At 38.4% G+C, this 19,085-nt stretch overlaps 1 protein-coding gene across 3 annotated transcripts in view; it reads left to right on the top strand.

The window, feature by feature from the left end:
- The window catches only part of SWIP (strumpellin and WASH-interacting protein), a 412,754-nt gene that overhangs the window by 384,485 nt on the left and 9,184 nt on the right, over nucleotides 1-19,085 (top strand). For all 3 annotated transcript variants that reach the window (XM_067141154.2, XM_067141155.2, XM_067141156.2), the window contains one exon: nucleotides 17,154-17,320. In XM_067141154.2, coding sequence (XP_066997255.2) covers nucleotides 17,154-17,264 — 111 coding nt within the window. In that variant the 3' untranslated portion in view covers nucleotides 17,265-17,320. The remainder of the gene's footprint in view (nucleotides 1-17,153; nucleotides 17,321-19,085) is intronic.

Raw genomic sequence — 19,085 nt, forward strand, 5'->3', positions numbered from 1 at the left:
AGAGTTCCCATGTTATCTAACAGTGAAGATAAAGTCACAAAAAAGTTTTTCCTTTTATATCAAGGACCTTATCGTATACATAAGAAACTAGGACCTTGTGCTTATAAATTATCTGACGGCGATTGCATTTTAATGGGTACGTACAACATTAGAAGTTTACGTAAATATATTACGAGTCTGGGGGATTTTCCATAGTGCTGGAATATAGGTCAGTGAGCCAGGCCACGCTTATCTCTTATATAATATACACCTGTCGCAGCGTGGAGTGACTGCTCTCTGGTAGGTGGAGTTTCCCTAGTTTTGTTTTGCTTGCTACACGATGTGTGTGTATACGATTGACACGAGTTCATTACCAAGGTTACGTCTGTTCTCTTTACGTAACGCCATGTATGGGTAATTTAGTATTTGATTATATAACGAGGATCATTAATATTGCAGTTTAAAATTTGTAAATTCCCCGTAGACTATATTATGTCTTCATAAAGACTTGCAATAATTTTACCCTAGGCTAAAACCACGTGAATGTGTTAGCGTGTGTGAAGTGATAGTCATACAGCAAGAACGTATAAACACTTGAAAGAGTAATACGATGCATTTTGTTTGTGTAAATTTTGTACAGATCTAAATTGAATTTTCAAGTATTGCATACACTGGATTCATAAAATCAGCAAGAGATGACGAACATTTGAGAAAGTGAGACATCAGAAACTCGCTAAGTTGTAATATTGTGTTTTAATGGAAATTTTGAAGTGTTATATATTATTTGTTATTAAGTTGTAGGTGGAATCATCAAGTTGTAATTTTGTAAAATAGTGTTATGTTGTATACATTAATGAATGAATGCACAGTTGTTTTGAAAACAAGTGAAACGTAAGTGGCAAAGTGTAAGTGTGAGCCCTCAACGGAAGTACTACTTGTTTCAGGCTCAGAGGGGCGAATGTGATGTTTGGGACATCACTGTATATTTTTAATTATTGAACTATATATTTAATTGATAAGATGTACATATTTAATCACTGATAGTTCATTTTTAAATGAATATGTATATATATATATATATATATATATATATATATATATATATAGGGTTTTTATCATCCATTTCAATCATCATTTCATTTCTTTGTATCGTGGCTATAACGTATTCTGAACGAACAAATTATTGGGTAAAGTATTTCAACATCACGCATATTTATAACTTGCAGTAAATTTTCCAATAGCCGTTGTGAGGTGACCAGAGGCAGCAGGCTAATTTCAGCCCAGTTCCAGGAAAAGTACGTCATCGAGGTTACGAGAGACCTTACCCTCTCCACCTCATGAAAAGACAGTTGATACATCATTAACACCCACTTTTCAAACTCAGCTTCGAGACGCTTTATTTCAGCGGGAAAGTTCAGCCTATGTGAATGAACGTGACGAAGCAACGTGATGGATCCACAGCAATACAAGGGAGAAGGGATGAGACCTCGAATCTTACTGGACCATGTGATATGGCTGATGGAAGGAGACTTTTGAACCAATATATACCACCGACAAGGGCTGGAGAGGACACTAACATTCTCAGTCAGATTCTCACATTCAGACTCACATTCAGATTCAGAGATTCGGACATTCTGATTCTGATTCTCAGGCTTGGAAGATACTCTTACTACGATTCTACGTCTACACATCGGAGAAGATTTTAACTTAGTTCACTTCGCATCGGAGTATATTCTACTCAAAAGTTACTCTCATTGGGACTTGTTATCTCAATGACGAGAGGTAGTCAACGGGAGACCGGTTCTGACTGGTATAGGGCAGGAGAGCTTTTATTATGAGTTTAGCTACGCTACTGTTCCGTAATTCGGAAGAATACAAGTGTATTCTCTACATGAACATAACCCATGGTGGTTTTGCACTTAAAATTAGGACTCATTACGACTTTATGTAAGGAGTACAATAGGAAGTGTTAAAGACAGGAAATGTGGATGTAGGACTGGAATCCAACAACAGATGAGGCAGCCTGTACGAGAGATCCACCCATCTTCAGCTTCAAGACAACAGAGTCTACATTTGGTGAGCTTATGGCATAAGTTACTGCAAGTCTTCGCGCAACAGTTCATTTTCTTAAAGTTAATTTCATTCACTTTTTCTTTTGCTTCCGTAAGTTCAGATTTCGTTAATACGCCGTTACGTCACGTTTTTCATCTTAATAAATAGCTGTTTTAATTTGTATTTTATGAAATGATTATTAATGATCCTTAAATTCCAAGTTAGTGTACTTAATGATTTGTGTTCCGTTCACCTCACCCCTGGGAGTTTTTTGAGTCTCATTACGTATTTTTTATTTATTATTATTATTATTATTAATTATCTACTTTTGTTTTCAAGCCATAAGCTTGAAGACTGGCGCCCTTGGGATACTGTTTCTGGAGAAACAATGACATATCATTTATTTATTTTAATATTAAAGTGACCCGCCACGTTATAAATTTGTCATACATCTGTGGGCAAAGTGGGTACGTCACACTTAGACCAAAGATCAAAATCCCTTCCTGAACTCGCACGTGGACTTTTTTTTTTTTTTTTTTTTTTTTTTTTGTGACATACAATTTTTTTCCGGCACCCTGGATGTAATAGTTTACTAGTTGCTGATCTCTGTTCACAAGTACCACTTACATGTGTTCAGTGCCACAGTAATGTATTGTAATGTCATTGGCACAGTGAGTTAGTTGCTGTCCTGTTTCCAAGGTAGTGGATGGCATTTGAGGGTTCTTAAATATGACCGATATCCACTGACTTTCAGCACAATATATATCTCTGTAAACCCTGCATAATTTGTCTTTTGAAATCCATTCTAATGGGAGGGATGTTAGAATAAAATTAGTGTGATATGATGCTAAAAATGTGTTCCTTGGAGAAAGGAGAAAGAATGTTCCATCTGGCATAAAGTGATGGTGATAGAGTTAATGAATGGAAACTTCCATAGTGGGTAGCCCTTGACTATAGTCCTTCACCAGACATAATGGTGCTTCTGATATATAATGTTCATTGGAGTCTAGTTGTTTGTGGAGGGGACTTTGGTCAGTGGAAAGTTCTGTGCATCAGAAAGATCTTTCAACAGGTTATTGCCTCATTTTTTATGAAAATATAGAAGTGCTCCTCCAGCAAGGTATGCGATGCGTATATTGCACATACAACTCTATTTTCTCTGCAAGAGATGTCCTTTTAATTAATTATGAAAAAGGAATGAAGCCATAGTTATGATGACATTTCACCCTTTGTGAATGAAATTAAAACACATCCAATTTAATTATTCTGACAAAAAAATCAGGGATGCTCTTCGTGTTTTGTAAAGAATGATGGCACTATCAGATTGCCAGAGAAAATTTTTAGTTTGAAGAAAATTAGTTGACTTTACTACTTCCGGGCGCATGATTGAAATTGATGAACTTACTGTATTTTCTGTGCCAGACCACAAGCTGCTGCCCACTCTTATGCATTGGAGGAGAAAGGAAAGGGATGAGAAGTGGGATGTATAATAGATGGAGACTAATATAATGCTCGGTGCAAATGCACAAGTTCCTGGTTTGTTTTATGCAGTCGCTTCCCAGCCCCAGTGGGCAGCGTTCAGTTTTTTTTTCTTTTTCCTGTATGCAATGGCTACTAAGTTTGCTGCAGTAATTGGTGAGAATGACTTAGTTTTGGTACTTCATCATTCCAGGCTCAGTCCGGTGGCATTTGAAGGTGCTCAAATACGTCAGCCCTTACAAAAATATCCACCACCACTAAATTTTATACAATTTCCTTATAAACTGCACTAGGGAAAATTGAAATTGCAACTCTATGAAAGTGGATGATTCATATCGATCAAGAAGAGAGAGAACTAGACTTAAAGGATTATATAGAGCCTATACATGAGGGGAAGCATGGGGAGAAATCTGTGAGAGGCTTCAGTTGGAAAATAAGTACATCAGCAGGACTGATCACAAGTATAAAATTAGATGGGATTTTAGCAGAAATTATTGGGATAAATTTTCATTCATTGGGAAGGGTGTGAAGGAGTGGAACAGTTTACCTTGGGAAGTGTTTGATCGTTTTCCAAAATCTGTACAGATATTCAAGAAAAGAATAAACGGCAACAGAGAAAATAAATGTTAGAGGCATTCGACCTGTGTAGGTTATAGAAAGAAAGAATTTTTGTGAATAATGTTGTCTTTAGTGATGAATCACACTTCTATCTTGACAGCAATGATAGTTTCAAACTTTTCTGATGGCATTCTGGGGAGGGTGGCCGTGCCCATCTTATTGTCAAGAATCTGAGGAGTTCTTGCTTTCATGTGAAATCACCATTATTGATTGTTGAGGGCACAATGACTGCTGGACATCACATGGACAGGGTTGTTGATCTAGTTGTTGTCCCCCAATGGTGACCGTTGCAGGTGGGATGCTCAGCAGGACAGTATCCGACCTCACATTACAACCATCTCCAGAGAAGCTTTCCAAGACATTACACTTTTACAGTGGCCCACCAGGTCCTTGGACGTAAGCCCTATTGAACATTTGTGGAGCTTGATGGAAAACTCCCCTCAGCCACTCTGTACTGTGCATGAACAGACCTTTATGGTGCAGCAAGCCTGGGCCCTAATTTTGCAGTAGCCTTATTGGTTCCATACTGTGGAAGATTCAGCAATGTATTGCAGCTCAGGATGAGCTCATCCTGTATTGACATGTGTCCACATGTGCGCACCAAGGCACCTGAACGTGTTGTCATCGCACCACTTTTTTTTTTTTCTAAGTGTTTTAATATTACACAGACTTGGTTAGATCTTTGGTGACAATTGGATGGGAAAGGACTGGGACTGGAAAGGAAGCAGACATGGCTTTAATAAATGTACAGCCTGGTGTGAAAATGGGAAACCACGGAAAACCCTTTCTAGGGCTGCAAACTTAAAGCTTCATGATCCAAACTAAGTAGCCAGCTCACTCAGTCATCACCACTGCCCCTCACCCATCCACTGTGCACATTGTGGGAGATTATAGATACACCACTTTATGGTGTTGAAATTTCTAGATTTCCCTAGTGTATATTTTCTGTTCTATCTTCAGGCTAAAGGATCACCAAGCCGTGAGGGGTGTTCAGTCTCCAACAGGCTACAGGCTACATACAAGTGTCTGTGGGAAAAACAGTCATTCCGCAAATCTGCACCATGCACCCACAGAGACAACCCCCGAGTCTTACTTATACCAGTGAAAAACAAACTTTGACAGGGCACTAGACGCTTTTAGCTGAAATGGTTTGTGCAATGGGATGAGAGGAATGGACGGTATATATAAAAATATATTTTAAAAATTCTTCTTAGCTTATATGAGGGGCTTAATTTGCAGCCTGGCAACATTGCACAGTTCAGGGGGATATAAGTTTCTTAGCAATATAACTGGCAGTATGCCAGCAGGGATAAGAGGCATCCAGTCAGTCAAAGAATGCTCTATAATACTCGTACAGTTTTAAATAATCTGTAAATCAATAGCTGAAATCCAAAATCAGCAGCTAACAGGAGGGAGGCCACAGCTATGGAGTCACAGATTTCGTTCAAACTTAACCTACGCCAAAACTAAAGGATACATGTCCGAGGGATTGTGCCATTGGCAGTTCTGTAATGAGAAAATAACCCTTTAAATTCAAAACTCGAGACACCCACGTGGGAAGTTGGGGATGCTGATCCGTTCTTGCACATGAATTACTTAGGTATGCAGGCTGTTGAGAACAAGTATCGACATACAAATTTGTGATCGCATTTCCGTTTGAGGAAGTTTTTTTCACACAATAACCACTAATGATATACAAACTATCAAGATTTGGATGTAGCCTATGCTGGTAGTTGAGACATTGCACAGATCACAGCATGGGAGAGTCAGTCCCAAGATTCTCGAGATCCATGACATTGGTCTAGAGTTCACAATGAGCTGATTGCTCATCCCTACTTTCAAACCTTCGATTCATGAGTGTTTCATGTCCTAGGCAGAGTGACTTGCAGATTGTACGGTCATTCAAACAAAGAATGAGCACATGATATTTTACAAGTTCCTCACTGGTACAGTTTTCTCAGAAACAATTTCACCTATTGATGTTACGTTGTGGGTACCGAAGGGTTTATATCTACGTGGAAGGTGAATAATATTTTGATGATAATTGAAATTAAGTCTACTGAGTAAGTGGCTGCGTGGTTTGGATCACGTAGCTATCAGCTTGCATTCAGGAGATAGAGAGTTTGAAGCACATTGTCTGCAGCCCTGAAGATATTTTTCCATCGTTTCCCATTTTCACACTAGGCAAATGCCGTGGCTTTACCTTAAGTTTGTGATCGCTTCCTTCCTACTCCTGGCCCTTTCCTATCCCATCATCACAATAAGACCTGTGTGTATCGGTGCGACATAAAGCATATTGTAAGAAAAATTAAGTCTGATAAGATATCAAATGTGAGGAACATACAATACTATGCGCTCATTTCCCATTTTAAGTCACTATACAATCAGTTCGTTCATAATTTCAGGACAGGCGCAAGTCTGAACATTGGATGGTCATTTCTTTTCATCTGTTTTTAGCCTCTTCTCAAAGCTACTGATTTCCTCGAAAGTTTTTGCAAGTTTAAGGTTTCACCTCACACTGGTACCTTCTTCCTCTCTAGCTATGAGATAATGTAGAAATATTTCTTTCTTTGTGGTTTATTGTTTGTTCCTTTCAATCCCAAGCAATTTTTTTTCAGCCAAAGTAAATGGATCTCATAAATTGTTAGGTTAATGTGTGATCAAATAGCTTGGTAAAAATGGTAAACAGTATATTCTCATGACTATCATTCACTCAGAATTGGGCCCTGTGTGGTCTAAGACTTCATTCAAGAAACAATAATACAGTCTCCCTACTGCAACCATTGTTTTTATTTAGCATTGTTTTTGTTACATATTAAAATATGGTTTCAGTTCACTGTTTTGTTTCGTTGACATGTATTACAGTATATAATTTAATAAAAATTAGGGTTGACTACCTTACTACCTAAAACTCATTCCAAGAATCATTTTTACTTCCTAATATGGAAAATTTTGAAACAGTGTTTTTCCTTACTTAGACTTAAGTACACATTGCACTTCTCACCACGGGTTCATGTTTGACTTCAGCCGACACATTCTGGCTTGTTTCAGGTCATACCTATCCATCTGCTTATCTAGTGATGGTAGTGCTGAGTATTTGTTTTTTTTTGTGGGGAGGCTCCTCTTCAGCATACAAGTCATCATTATCTACAACTGGACCTAGAGAAACCAATAATTCACCAACTTGAATTCTGAATTCTAGCAAATCCATGATTTTGTTTCTTGGAATAGAAATCTTTCTGCATTCATCCCTATATTCCAGCCACATATTTGTAACTGCCATATCATTTAAATGCAATGATACTTTAAGGGTCAATTTTCTTGTTTTTATTTAAGCACGATAGTACTCCAAAAATTGGTCATGGATGTAGACCCCCCCCATGCTTTGATTGTACTTACCATAGGAGGAAAATCCTCATCATACTTTTGCTCGTTTTATTCCAATGCTTCACACTTACCACTGGATCTGCCCCATAACATGTCGAAGCCCCATTGTTATGCACTTTGAATCACGCCATTTAACAGCGACCACCTGTTCATCACTTACGTATGACTGAATGTCTCCTCGCTTCATTTTATTGTCAGAACTGAAATGCACATTCTTAATTCTGTTGGTCATTATTGTACCTGTTGCATGTAACTTTAGCTCTCTAAGCCTATCTAGGAGTGTTATTGTGAAGTACTGATCAAAATACAGACAACTCCCCTCTGGCACAGTAGCCGCAGATCGAATTACTACTGCAGGAACTTAATCCTAACTGTGTCTCTGACAACGGTGTACTCTTCCCCTGATAAAATTCAAATTAAATGACTAAGCCATAGGTGGTCATGATTACAAACTATTTCAGTCCTACAGGTGTGGGTTCGTTTTTAAAATATTGTTATGTGCCAGCCCTGTAGTAGCCCCTTTCAGTATTTCCAGGAAGGGGCTGGTGACTCGGACAACCTGGAAACTTCCAGCCGGCTTGTGGGGTGGAGCCGGCCTTTCCGTGTATTGTTCTCGTTAGCTGGCTTACCTGTGAGTTCGTTGGAGATTCAACAAGAATTATCTGCTTGTAGTGACATCGTGAAATTTCTGGATCAAATCACGCGAGCTATAAAAAGGGAGGCAAGCCACGGACAATCAGTCAGAGTTGGACTCCGTGTTAGAGTGAGTGACAGTTGGGCTCCGAGGTGGAGCCAGAGTGGCACTCAGTGAGTTGGGGTTCGGTGGCTGGGCTGGGGGCGACAGAGTTGGCTGTCACTATTGACCCACCGAGGTTTGAACCAGTAGTTGTTGTTGTGGTGTCGGAGAGACCAGTGAATGTGTAACTGGAGGCGACAGAACGAAAGACTGTACTGTGTGATTCTGTGGACTGAGGATCGCCATGATGCAGCGAGGAAACACGCTATCCTGAGTGCGAGGATAAATGGACCTGTGTTAATGTTTGCTGTCGTGAGTATCGTCCTGTTGTTGAATACGGTTGAGCTGTTCAGTTGATAACTTGCATGGGACTGTGTGAAGAACCGGACTGTCATTGGAATCGAGCCAACGAACAGTCATTGTGTGTTGTATAGCCAGGGGCACTGTGTTCAAATTCAGCTGTCTACGCACAGTGGCTGTAGGAGGTGACTGGACTTGGGGGAAAGTGAAAGTAAGGATTAGTGTCCCAGGTAAAGGAACGGGCTGGACCCTTGCTGCACCGTAAGGTAGAGAGATTTGTAAATAGACTGGTAATTAGTGTGGTGGTTAGAATTGTTTGTGTTTAAATATGTGTATGTGCATTTATTAGGCCATCCTGAAATACATTAGAGTAATGAAACATGGAGTTTTATTCGTAACAATATTGTTTCAGCTTGCACCTACGAGTAAGAGGGACCATTTGTTCGTCAATTGTGTACGAACTTTCTACTCAAGGAAGTTGAAGGCACCTCTCTCTCACAAGTTATTATTGCTTGAACATTCCAAAGTTTATTGCCATTTTTAATCTGCATATGCGACGTAAAGCCCCTAGCAAAAAAAAAAATTTAATCTGCATAATCTGTCCCTGGACATAGCATTGGCAATTACTTCTAGTTTAATTCCATTCTTCCAGTACATATGAATCGTTGGGAGCACAGTTCTTTGCTTCTCTTTTTTTGCTCTACAGTTGTGGTTGGTGTAGTCAGCAGCTGAGTCAAATAATTGGTTGGTGAGATACCGTTCATAATACTTAAGGGTTGCTCCAGCCACGGAATAATTCTAAAATTGAAATTAAAAAAGGAAATATTTCGTCCTGAGAGCAATGAAATTAATACACAGCTGCTTGAAACATAATACATAATATGATTTAAATTACTTAATATCTCACCTGCAGTTGTTGACGGCTTGGTGGTAAAACTGTAATTTCAGGAGATGGCTTTGCTCTCCAAACATCAGACATTCTGCAAGAACTGGTGGGTGTGGTAGGATGTTAGTCAGTATCTTGCATGGTAGGTCTAAGTGTTCGAAGACTGCTCATTTCATCACACCATCATCACCGCCAGTTCCCGACAGCTCACCCTGGACTGAAGTCAGTGTAACTGGAGAGTTCCAATCGGCATCATCTTCATCACTGACTGCCTGGTCTGATCGTAATCTATAATTTTCATTTCCGTATTGACAAATTACACAATTAGAAATAGGAAAGGATTTCCACCTATCAGTACTTGTTTATTGCACTTATTATGCTACAGGACTAGTTTCGACCCCTTACATAAGGTCATCTTCAGCTGAACCATGCATACATATCTATATGATGAAGCTATGATTAAGATTGTATTGTCATATGGCATTCCTTTGACAATGACGTATTTGAGCACCTTCAAATACCACTGGACTGAGCCAGGATCGAACCTGCCAAGTTGGGGTCAGAAGGCCAGCGCCTCAACTCTCAACTGTCTGACTATCATCAGGATAGTTTACACCTAGAAATTAAGTAAAATCTTTCAAGTAAGCATAAATAATACATATTATATCATATACTGATGCCAGGTTCATATATTAAACTGTTGCAACAGTGCAAAGATAAAGTGATCGGAATAGGTTATGTATAAATTTGTTAGTGGAATCCTAACCCACACTATTGTGTGGATAAATGTTTATAACTAAATAGAATAATCTCTGAGAGTATTATATATGTGAAATAACATATTACAGTCTTATATTAAGAACCGGGCTGAGTGGCTCAGATGGTTGAGGCTCTGGCCTTCTGATCCTAACTTGGCAGGTTCATTCCTGGCTCAGTCCAGTGGTATTTGAAGGTGCTCAAATACGTCAGCCTCGTGTTGGTAGATTTACTGGCATGTTAATAAACTCCTGCAGGACTAAATTCCGGCACTTGGTGTCTCCAAAAACCGTAAAAGTATTATTCTTATATTGTTATACTAATGTATTTATATTATAACCTAGCTGTTAACTTGCTGCTACAGCAATTAAGAATCTAATAATTAATATTTACCTCAGGGTCGGTGGCTGCTGGTGGCCATGTTGTCCATAGATGAAAATTAAACAGATCTCACAATTTCATGGAATACAAAGAGAGCTTCATATTAGAGATCCATGTTGCCAGTTACTGACACAGTTAATATAGACCAGTCTGGGACCTAAAAGGGATCTCTATTAGAAAAACAAAAATATGTACCTACACAATTGTGCGGTCAGAGATTGAAAGTAGTCGCTCATTATCTCTAATTTTTCCTCGCTCAAATTGACTATCTTGTCCATATTTTTGTTTTTGCATTCTCTTATATTGCCCGTAAAATCAGTAGTGATTTCAGATGGCTTTCCAAAAGTGAGAAATTTTAATAAATTTATTTTTTTCTGATCATTGAAGAGTAGCACATTAAGGAAATACCTGACTTTTAGGGAAAAAATGTGCAGCTAATTATAAAAACTTTTGTATGAATTTTATTCTTGCTATGTTGACATTACTGCAAATAGTTAAATTATCACAAAAGAATTGCAACAGTAGTGAAATATATATTTTTGAAAAAAGTGTTGCCAGAGACAAATTTGCACTAGGGGCTAGTTCACCCGCATTTTTTTTTTTTTTTTCAGTCATACTTACGAAAATGAACATGTAAAATGGAAATATCTTAAAGTGCATAACTTAAAATACTGTCATTTCAACTCAACACTTCTCTGAGTCCCAAAAATCATGAAGACCTTCTGCATAAATCACATTTCTTTGTGAACAATTTTATAATTTGTGTTCCTGGTGTTTGTATTTGTTATTTGTTGCACATAATCCACTCTTTTTGTGTAAGCCTCTATTTTTCATTACAGTACACAGAAAATTTCACCTTTTTTTTCTCTCTCTCTCTTTCTTTTCATGTCATGACTTGGTTTTAAAAGTGTTGAACATCTCCAGATTGAGTTTCCACTTGGCAGATGTACAAATTTTTACTTTGTTTTGAGCACTTACTTTGTTTTCCAGAGCTAATATATAGTGTGTGGCAGTGATTCCTTCTGACTGCTCTCTGTTCTGCCTTCAGTTTAGGAAGAGAAATATCAGTGACATTCACTTCCCACTTACTGCAGACATTGTCTTACATCTGTTGAAGCAATGCTCTAAATTATTTGCTTCTGTGAATTCGAAGGCTAGTCTTGCCTTAAATTCCAATACATCTGTAACAAAATAGCCTTTTCTCAGAACTTCTTTCTCCAACTTTGGGGTAAACACTTGCTTAATAATTCAGCCTTTTCTCTGAACACCTGGCTGTGGGAGCATTTATATAAACCAGTATTGGAGAGTTGTTCTTGGCAGACCTACTTCATATTTCTTTGACACAAAAAGAAGGCTTTTCTTTTCTTCCCTATATTTTCAAGCTGTTTGCTTGAGTATATCCTGATTGTATGTGTCCTGGGTTTTCCCTCTATACATCTGGACCTCTGTAACCTAAACACCTGACTGAAATAAAAATTTAAAATATAAATGTGGCATTTTTATATATCACTAAGCAAGTGGTAAATTAATAATGTCAAATAGCTTAAAATCCATCACTTCACTTAGAAAATACACATTTAATACTGCCAGAGTGATGACTGTGCTAAGGGGAAAATAGGGCATCAAGCGACGACCATGCCCCAAACAGCCTTGAGAGTAAAGTGTTGTCCTCGAGTAGAAGCTGGAAGCCACATAATAAACCATGTAGATGGTTTATAAATCCATCCCTACGCTGACACTACAATCCAAAGATAATGTTATTTGTATATGAGACTCTAGGACATAAAATCCATGATAATTATTATATGAGTTGTGTTGAAACGTGAAATTTGCCTGTTGAGAATGCAAATACTGGAAGAGTAGACACAACATGTGGGCCATATTCTTGCAACTGGTTAGCCTGTTTATGCAGGGTTCTGAAAATAACACCTGTGATGAATTCGTCTGATACTCTCAATTTGCTTCAATCTCCCCTACTCCTCATGACTTCCGAGCACTCTCGCTACCTTATGTTTTCCATGGGAACACACTTCATTGATTAGTGTCTTGTGATCTCTATACTTGCTGACCGTGAAGGAAAATATCAGCTTGATATTTGGTCGTACTGTGATCTCAATGCATGTCTTGTTGTAAATGGTTTACAAACACTTTAGTTAGGAGGCAAAATCCAGTAAAGTCACAATAGACACATTCAAGCACAATCACCAGTTACTGCTTTGGGAAGATACTGGAAACTATGATTAGTTTGCACTTGCAGCAGCAAATATGTCCTTTAATCTGTCGTAGCTTCATTGTCTGAATTTCCTTGAGCAATTGCTTGCATGCATACATTAGAATTGGAGCCTTCCTACAAAACCAACATTTTTTGCTAGTTGCATTACGTCGCACCGACACAGATAGGTCTTATGGCGACGATGGGACAGGAAGGGCCTAGGAATGGGAAGGAAGCGGCCGTGGCCTTCATTAAGGTACAGCCCCAGCATTTTCCTGGTGTGAAAATGGGAAACCATGGAAAACCATCTTCAGGGCTGCCGACAGTGGGATTCGAACCCACTACCTCCTGATTACTGGATACTAGCCACACTTAAGGGATTGCAGCTATTGAGCTCGGTCCATGAAATTAAAGAGAAGCAGTGCATTTATAATGTAATGCTGCCTTCTCCAAGTATCACTGCTGTCACTACAGAGGCATTTGCCACAACCACATCTTCCCATATATTACCACATGATATTGTATGATACATCACTCCAAAACATACATTTCCAGCGGTCCCTTACCTTCATTCTTTACACAACTAGGTGGCTCTCAGCAATTGCAGGGGAAATATTTGGTTTATAGGCAGTTATTGTACTACAGAGTCCCATTCCTCTTTACTTTTCATGTATAGTCATGGTGCTGGCGGGACAAGTAACACTGGACAACTGACAGATGATCATTTAACTCAATGTATGGCTATTTTCATGAACCATCTTCTTCAACGTTTGAGAAGCAGTCCTGTATGATAAGTCTCTACTCTAGTATTTATGATGGCTGCAGTAGTTAGCTCATGATATCTTCCAAGTGCCTAATATTTCCACTTTATGACCACAGAATACTTCTCATCATTAAATATTCTCAAACTATTAAATGTCTTTCAGAAATGTGTATTAGTCCAATTTTTTAGCAATTCAAGACGAAATACAATCTAGTAATGTTGTAAGTGGAGATATTAGCACATTTGGTTCTCATTGTATTCAGGCTTTTCTCTCTGCTCTCCTCCACTTTTGGACAGATCAGAAAATTCCAGTATAAGTATCAGGTTAATGTTTGAAAATTAGAGACAGAAAAAGCCTTTAAAATATTGCCAGGATCTTCATAGCAACTCTCCATACAGACAATTCTTGGACTTAAATTTTCACACAACTGGTAATGATATTTCCCTTATTTTCCACTGTACAGGGAAATGGTTCAGAACAAAAAAGTTTGTAGATAAGATTTTAAATAAATTTTCCATGAGTAATTTTCCTGTAAAATCAGCCATATGAGAGATACACTGAGTTTAATATTTTAGGCCCGCACTGAAGCCCCCTCCTGATATTCCCCTTGTTTTTTACTATATCAGAAAAATGCATAAAACAAAAAGTTGGTAAATAAGATCCTAAATATATTTTACATCAGCAATTTTCCTATAAAACCAGCCATGAAAGATTCATGGAGTTTTATATTTTAGGCCCCCCCTCCAGCTAAATTATTTTGAACACCAACAGCTAAAATACTGCTTTATCTTAGCCATCAGCTTGCATTTGAGAGTTAGTGGGTTCAGACTCCACTGTCGGCAAACCTGAAGGTGGTTCCCCAGGGTTCCATATTTTCACACCAGGCAAATGCCAGGGCCGTACCTTAAGGCCATGGCCACTTCCTTCCCACTCTTATCCCTTCCCTTTTGCACTGTTGCCATTAAGAACTATCTGTGTCTGTGCGACAAAGCAAATTGGTCTGGGTCTAGTTGACTCCTATGACTCGTTAAAAGCATTCTAGCTTTACTAAAGTTTCTTTTGCTACTTCCACTGGTTGGGATGCACAACATACATCTGGCAATTATTGACAGTGTAGGCAGACTGATTTTGTGTTCCTTCCACCATCGCAGTAGGTCGTCGTCATCTTCACCAGCATTCATTTTTCAGTACATCTCTACTTTGTCACCAGCAGCTGAGCTGTCGCTTATCCACTCACTGAATTTCTTCTTTTTCTTCGGAGGCTCTTGTAGGCTAGTCGATGCACGCACAGTGAGACGTGAAGGATCTATAGAGAGAAAAATTATAAAATTGCAGATAAAGAAACTTAACAAGATGTTTGATGGGCGTTGTAATACAATCACTGAAGTAACTACACACAGCAAATTATATTACGAACCTGATATATCAGATGTTATACAGATACGTCTGACCTCGTCCATCACGACCTTCCTTTCATCTTCTTCTAACATTTTCAGATGGCAAAACGGAGGCCATAGAAATGTGGCTATTTTATGCACAGTTGAGACCTGTACCTTTTCACTTAATAGCTTGTGAGCTTTGATTTTTTATTTTATAGATTTCCTACAAGTAAAATCAAGGTTCAGTATAATATTAATGTAATGACTATATGCATATTACTTAAGAGACAGAAAATGAAGTCAATCATTAACAAATACCTCACTGTCTGATTCACTGACTGAGCAGTGCTGCCGCAGTGTATGGAACTAAGTGAATTGTTGGAGCTGTGTCATATTCCAGATCATCAGTTGCTTCTTTGAATGGTTTAAGGAAAGCTACCATCTCTTCTGCAACCTCATAACTGAAGCCATCGAACTTTTGGAATTCATGATTTTGCAACAGCACAACAATTTGATACTGCTTAAAAACAGACTGTAACATTGTATAGAGACTATTACACTTTGTCATTACTTCTTGCTGTACCGTTGTTTGAAACTGGGCAGCAAGACCGTGTTTGTTTTTTTTGTTTTTTCCAGACACCTCACTACTGCCTTTGTGGCATTTATTGTGTTTGCAGATACTGAAGCATCTTCCACAAGAAATCTTGTTTCATCGAATACGTGCGCAAGTACTGTATCTATGCAGTGAGCAACACCAGGCAGACGTCTATGAGCTTCGAAAGCTTTCTTTATGTTTGAACCCTGATCTGTTACAAAAAATATGTATTTATAATCACACTGAGGAATATTTAACTCGGACATTCTTTTGTGAACTTCCTCAATTATACTTGCACTTGTTTTCTTTGTATTTGGAAATTTTGTAGTAAAAAGCACATTACTGATCGGCTTCCACTATCTGTCTATACGCTGCATAGTCAGCATCAGGTAATGGGTTTGGTTGTATTGGTCAGTCCACATATCAACAGTAGCCGAGCAACATTTGTCGTGCATCGCAGAAATAATCAGCGGCATTATTTCGCTTTGTATTTCATCTACCTTTGCTTGGACGTTTCTGCTGATGGTGGAAGGATGAAGTAACACATCAACAATATATACTTTTCCAAAATTAGCACCGATATTAATCAGTTCTGGCCCTAATTCTTGAAAGCCTTCTCTGGCAACAGTGCTAAACGGTCGGAAATCTTTGGCACACATGAAAGCACATGCGCTAGTTATGGTTTGCTTTGTAATGCCGGGCAATTCTTGACTAGAAAGCCAGCATTAAATTTACAAACGTGTTTATTTAAATGAGTTGTACCTGATTTATATGTTAACAGTGCATTGCACGTTTCACAGGAAACATACCCTGTATGCTGACTATCTGCAGTGACCACAAGCAGGAACTTCTTCCAAACATCAGAACTGAGCCTATCTGTCTTGATTAGCTTATATTCACTGCTTTGAATTTTAGCCATAATGCTGTCCATCGATTCACTTGGCATGGTGAACTTCAGCTCAAAACTAACGGGTAACTCAACCATTCCTTTGCCCTTTTATACCTCCGAATTCCCAGGCTTTGCTCTATGTAAACAAGGGCTTCCCTATATCTTGAGAAACCACATTGCTTGCAACGTCACTAAAGCAAGCAAGGCCATCCTCCCTAGTCGGCAAGCTTCACTTCGAACATGCCCTGTCAAATGAATTGGAGCGAACTCGGGCATTTTAGCTAACACGCTCCACTCATGCGTGATACTGGTTGCATGTGCAGCAAGGCACATGATGTTCTGTCTTGGTAACCCGTCTCAAGTTCGAACAATGCACGCCACTACTGTAAATGTCTATAAAAGAAGCAAGAATATATTTTCACCTAGTGCTGTCAGTAAAATGTTAAGATCTCCTAGCTCTCGTGGTAGTAATGTGCATTTGTTCTCTTCTGTTGTGAACTTATTAATTTTCTTCTTGATATTGAGTCACTTCATCCATATTTTGCTCTTAAAATGTGCTTTGCATTAAATATATACTTACTAGGGAATATATGAAGGATATACTGGCAGAAAATTTTCAGTGGGACTGGTATTTGTTTGCAATGTTTCATGCATGTCATAAGGATCTGCTGCATTGGTGTCTTTTTTTTCTATTACAAAGAGTTTATCTAGCAAAATTAATTATTTCTTCTATTTTTCAGGAATTTGATTTGCTTTACTACAGCCTCAGCAGTGCTAGGATCTTCTTCCAGAAAGACAATATTATTCATAGCCAAGGTATTCAGAGTGCCCCATCTGCTGTCAATTTATAGATGATGTGAAAAGCTGTGACTTTGGATTATTTATTTTGCTGTTTAATATACTCGTGGTAAGTCAGAATTTCTTAGCATGCAGTCTTGTGAAGTACTGTTAATACTCTTATATTGCAAACATATATGTTAAAAAAGAAAAGATTATTTTGATATCAAATGTTAATTTTTCTTTAACAAATAGATGAGTAAAACTGTAACTGATATAAATAGTTATGGAGTTGAGGTTAGAATCTTCAGTAATGGAGTTGAGATTAGATATGAAGAGGCTTATTAACATGATGAATAAAAGATATATTTTGAGTAGACACACATGCTTCTTTTTATGTTCTGTAGTGATTGAGCATGTGATTATCAAAGATATATTCACAATGAAAGCTTCAAGTATAGATCCATATACGAAATGTGTACTGTTTGGTGCAGTTGACCTTCTTTCATTCTGTAATACAAGATCTCTCACTTGTTCAGGAAGGTCCAGTTTCCCGGAAAGCCAACCATATCAAATATTCATGAGACTTATGATCCAGTAAGATTTGAAATCATGTTTGTTGAGTGCCAGAAAGTTAAGACTTTGAAATAAAGTCATAAAAAAATTAAAATCTATCAGTGTAGTTAAAACTAGGATTCTCAAGGAATGTCCGATGTTTCAACAATTCAGTTCTTCAAAGTTCAGTATCGAAATCGCTGCAAGGAGTCCTTGAATAGTTACTCTTCATCCATATATATTTTATACTGCTGGAAGAAATATACATCCAAAGGCTGTGTATATTTGGTGTTTTGTTGGAATGATCACGCATTTGTTATCTTTACCCGCAAATTATTAATTTTCTCATGTTGTGTCCCGATGAGCACTCTGTGAATCACATAACCTTATGGTTATTTTTTATATTGTTGCAAAGGACCTTCGAGAAAAAGGATTTTAGGAGGTTTTTCGACATTGTTCCACTTGTACTAGCCTCCAAATATACAGGGTGAACAAAAAATGCTGCATGTGGAGGTTGGCATGCGGTTCCTCATCGAAATTCACAACAAAAGTTTATCTTGCAAAACCTAGTCCCACCAATAGGTTTAATAGAAATGCGAGTTAAGAAACAAAGCTGTTGGCAACGCTGTAACGGCGTGTAGTGTGGCTAAGCACAGGTCGCATGAACTCTGCGCTCTATTGGAGCTGTCTCATTAGCTCAGTGAGACGAGGTAATGCCATGAATGCTGGTTGTGCAGATGCACCGATGTTCAAATCGTGTTCGCGCCAATTTTTTTTCTCAGTTAATGTATCAGATTGTATCCAGTGTACACCTCCATTATGCAATACACTATGTTCTGTCTTACTGTTACAGTTACCTTTATTTAAACATTCAAACATAACATGTAATTCTTACAGCCGTAAATGACCCCTTTGTTTCGTCCATGGCACAAATAAAGCCAATACGTAGAACATAATAGTGGATACAGTAACATCGTCTCTATCCAGTGCGGTACAAGGAAACAGAATACAGTACAGGAGGTAGGCTACACTGGATTACCCATTATGCTACGCACAATAATTCCATAGTGTACATGTGACGTCCAGTCTTATCTTCACAGAGCCAGTATGTACACCTACGAGCGACATTCACTTCACAGCAGATGTTCAAAGCGACCACCTTGCATTTGCAAACACTTCGTCACTCGCTGGAGCATACTTTGCTGAACCCTACGTGATACACTTGCATCCACCATTGCCGATGCAGCATGCACGTGAGCTATTAGGTCTTGTACATCCATGGGTGGAGTACTATAAACATGTTCCTTTAAGTGTCCCCACAAATAAAAATCTAGTGTATT

The sequence above is a fragment of the Anabrus simplex genome, chromosome 2 (genome assembly GCF_040414725.1).
Source record: "Anabrus simplex isolate iqAnaSimp1 chromosome 2, ASM4041472v1, whole genome shotgun sequence".
Taxonomy (NCBI): Eukaryota; Metazoa; Arthropoda; class Insecta; order Orthoptera; family Tettigoniidae; genus Anabrus; species Anabrus simplex.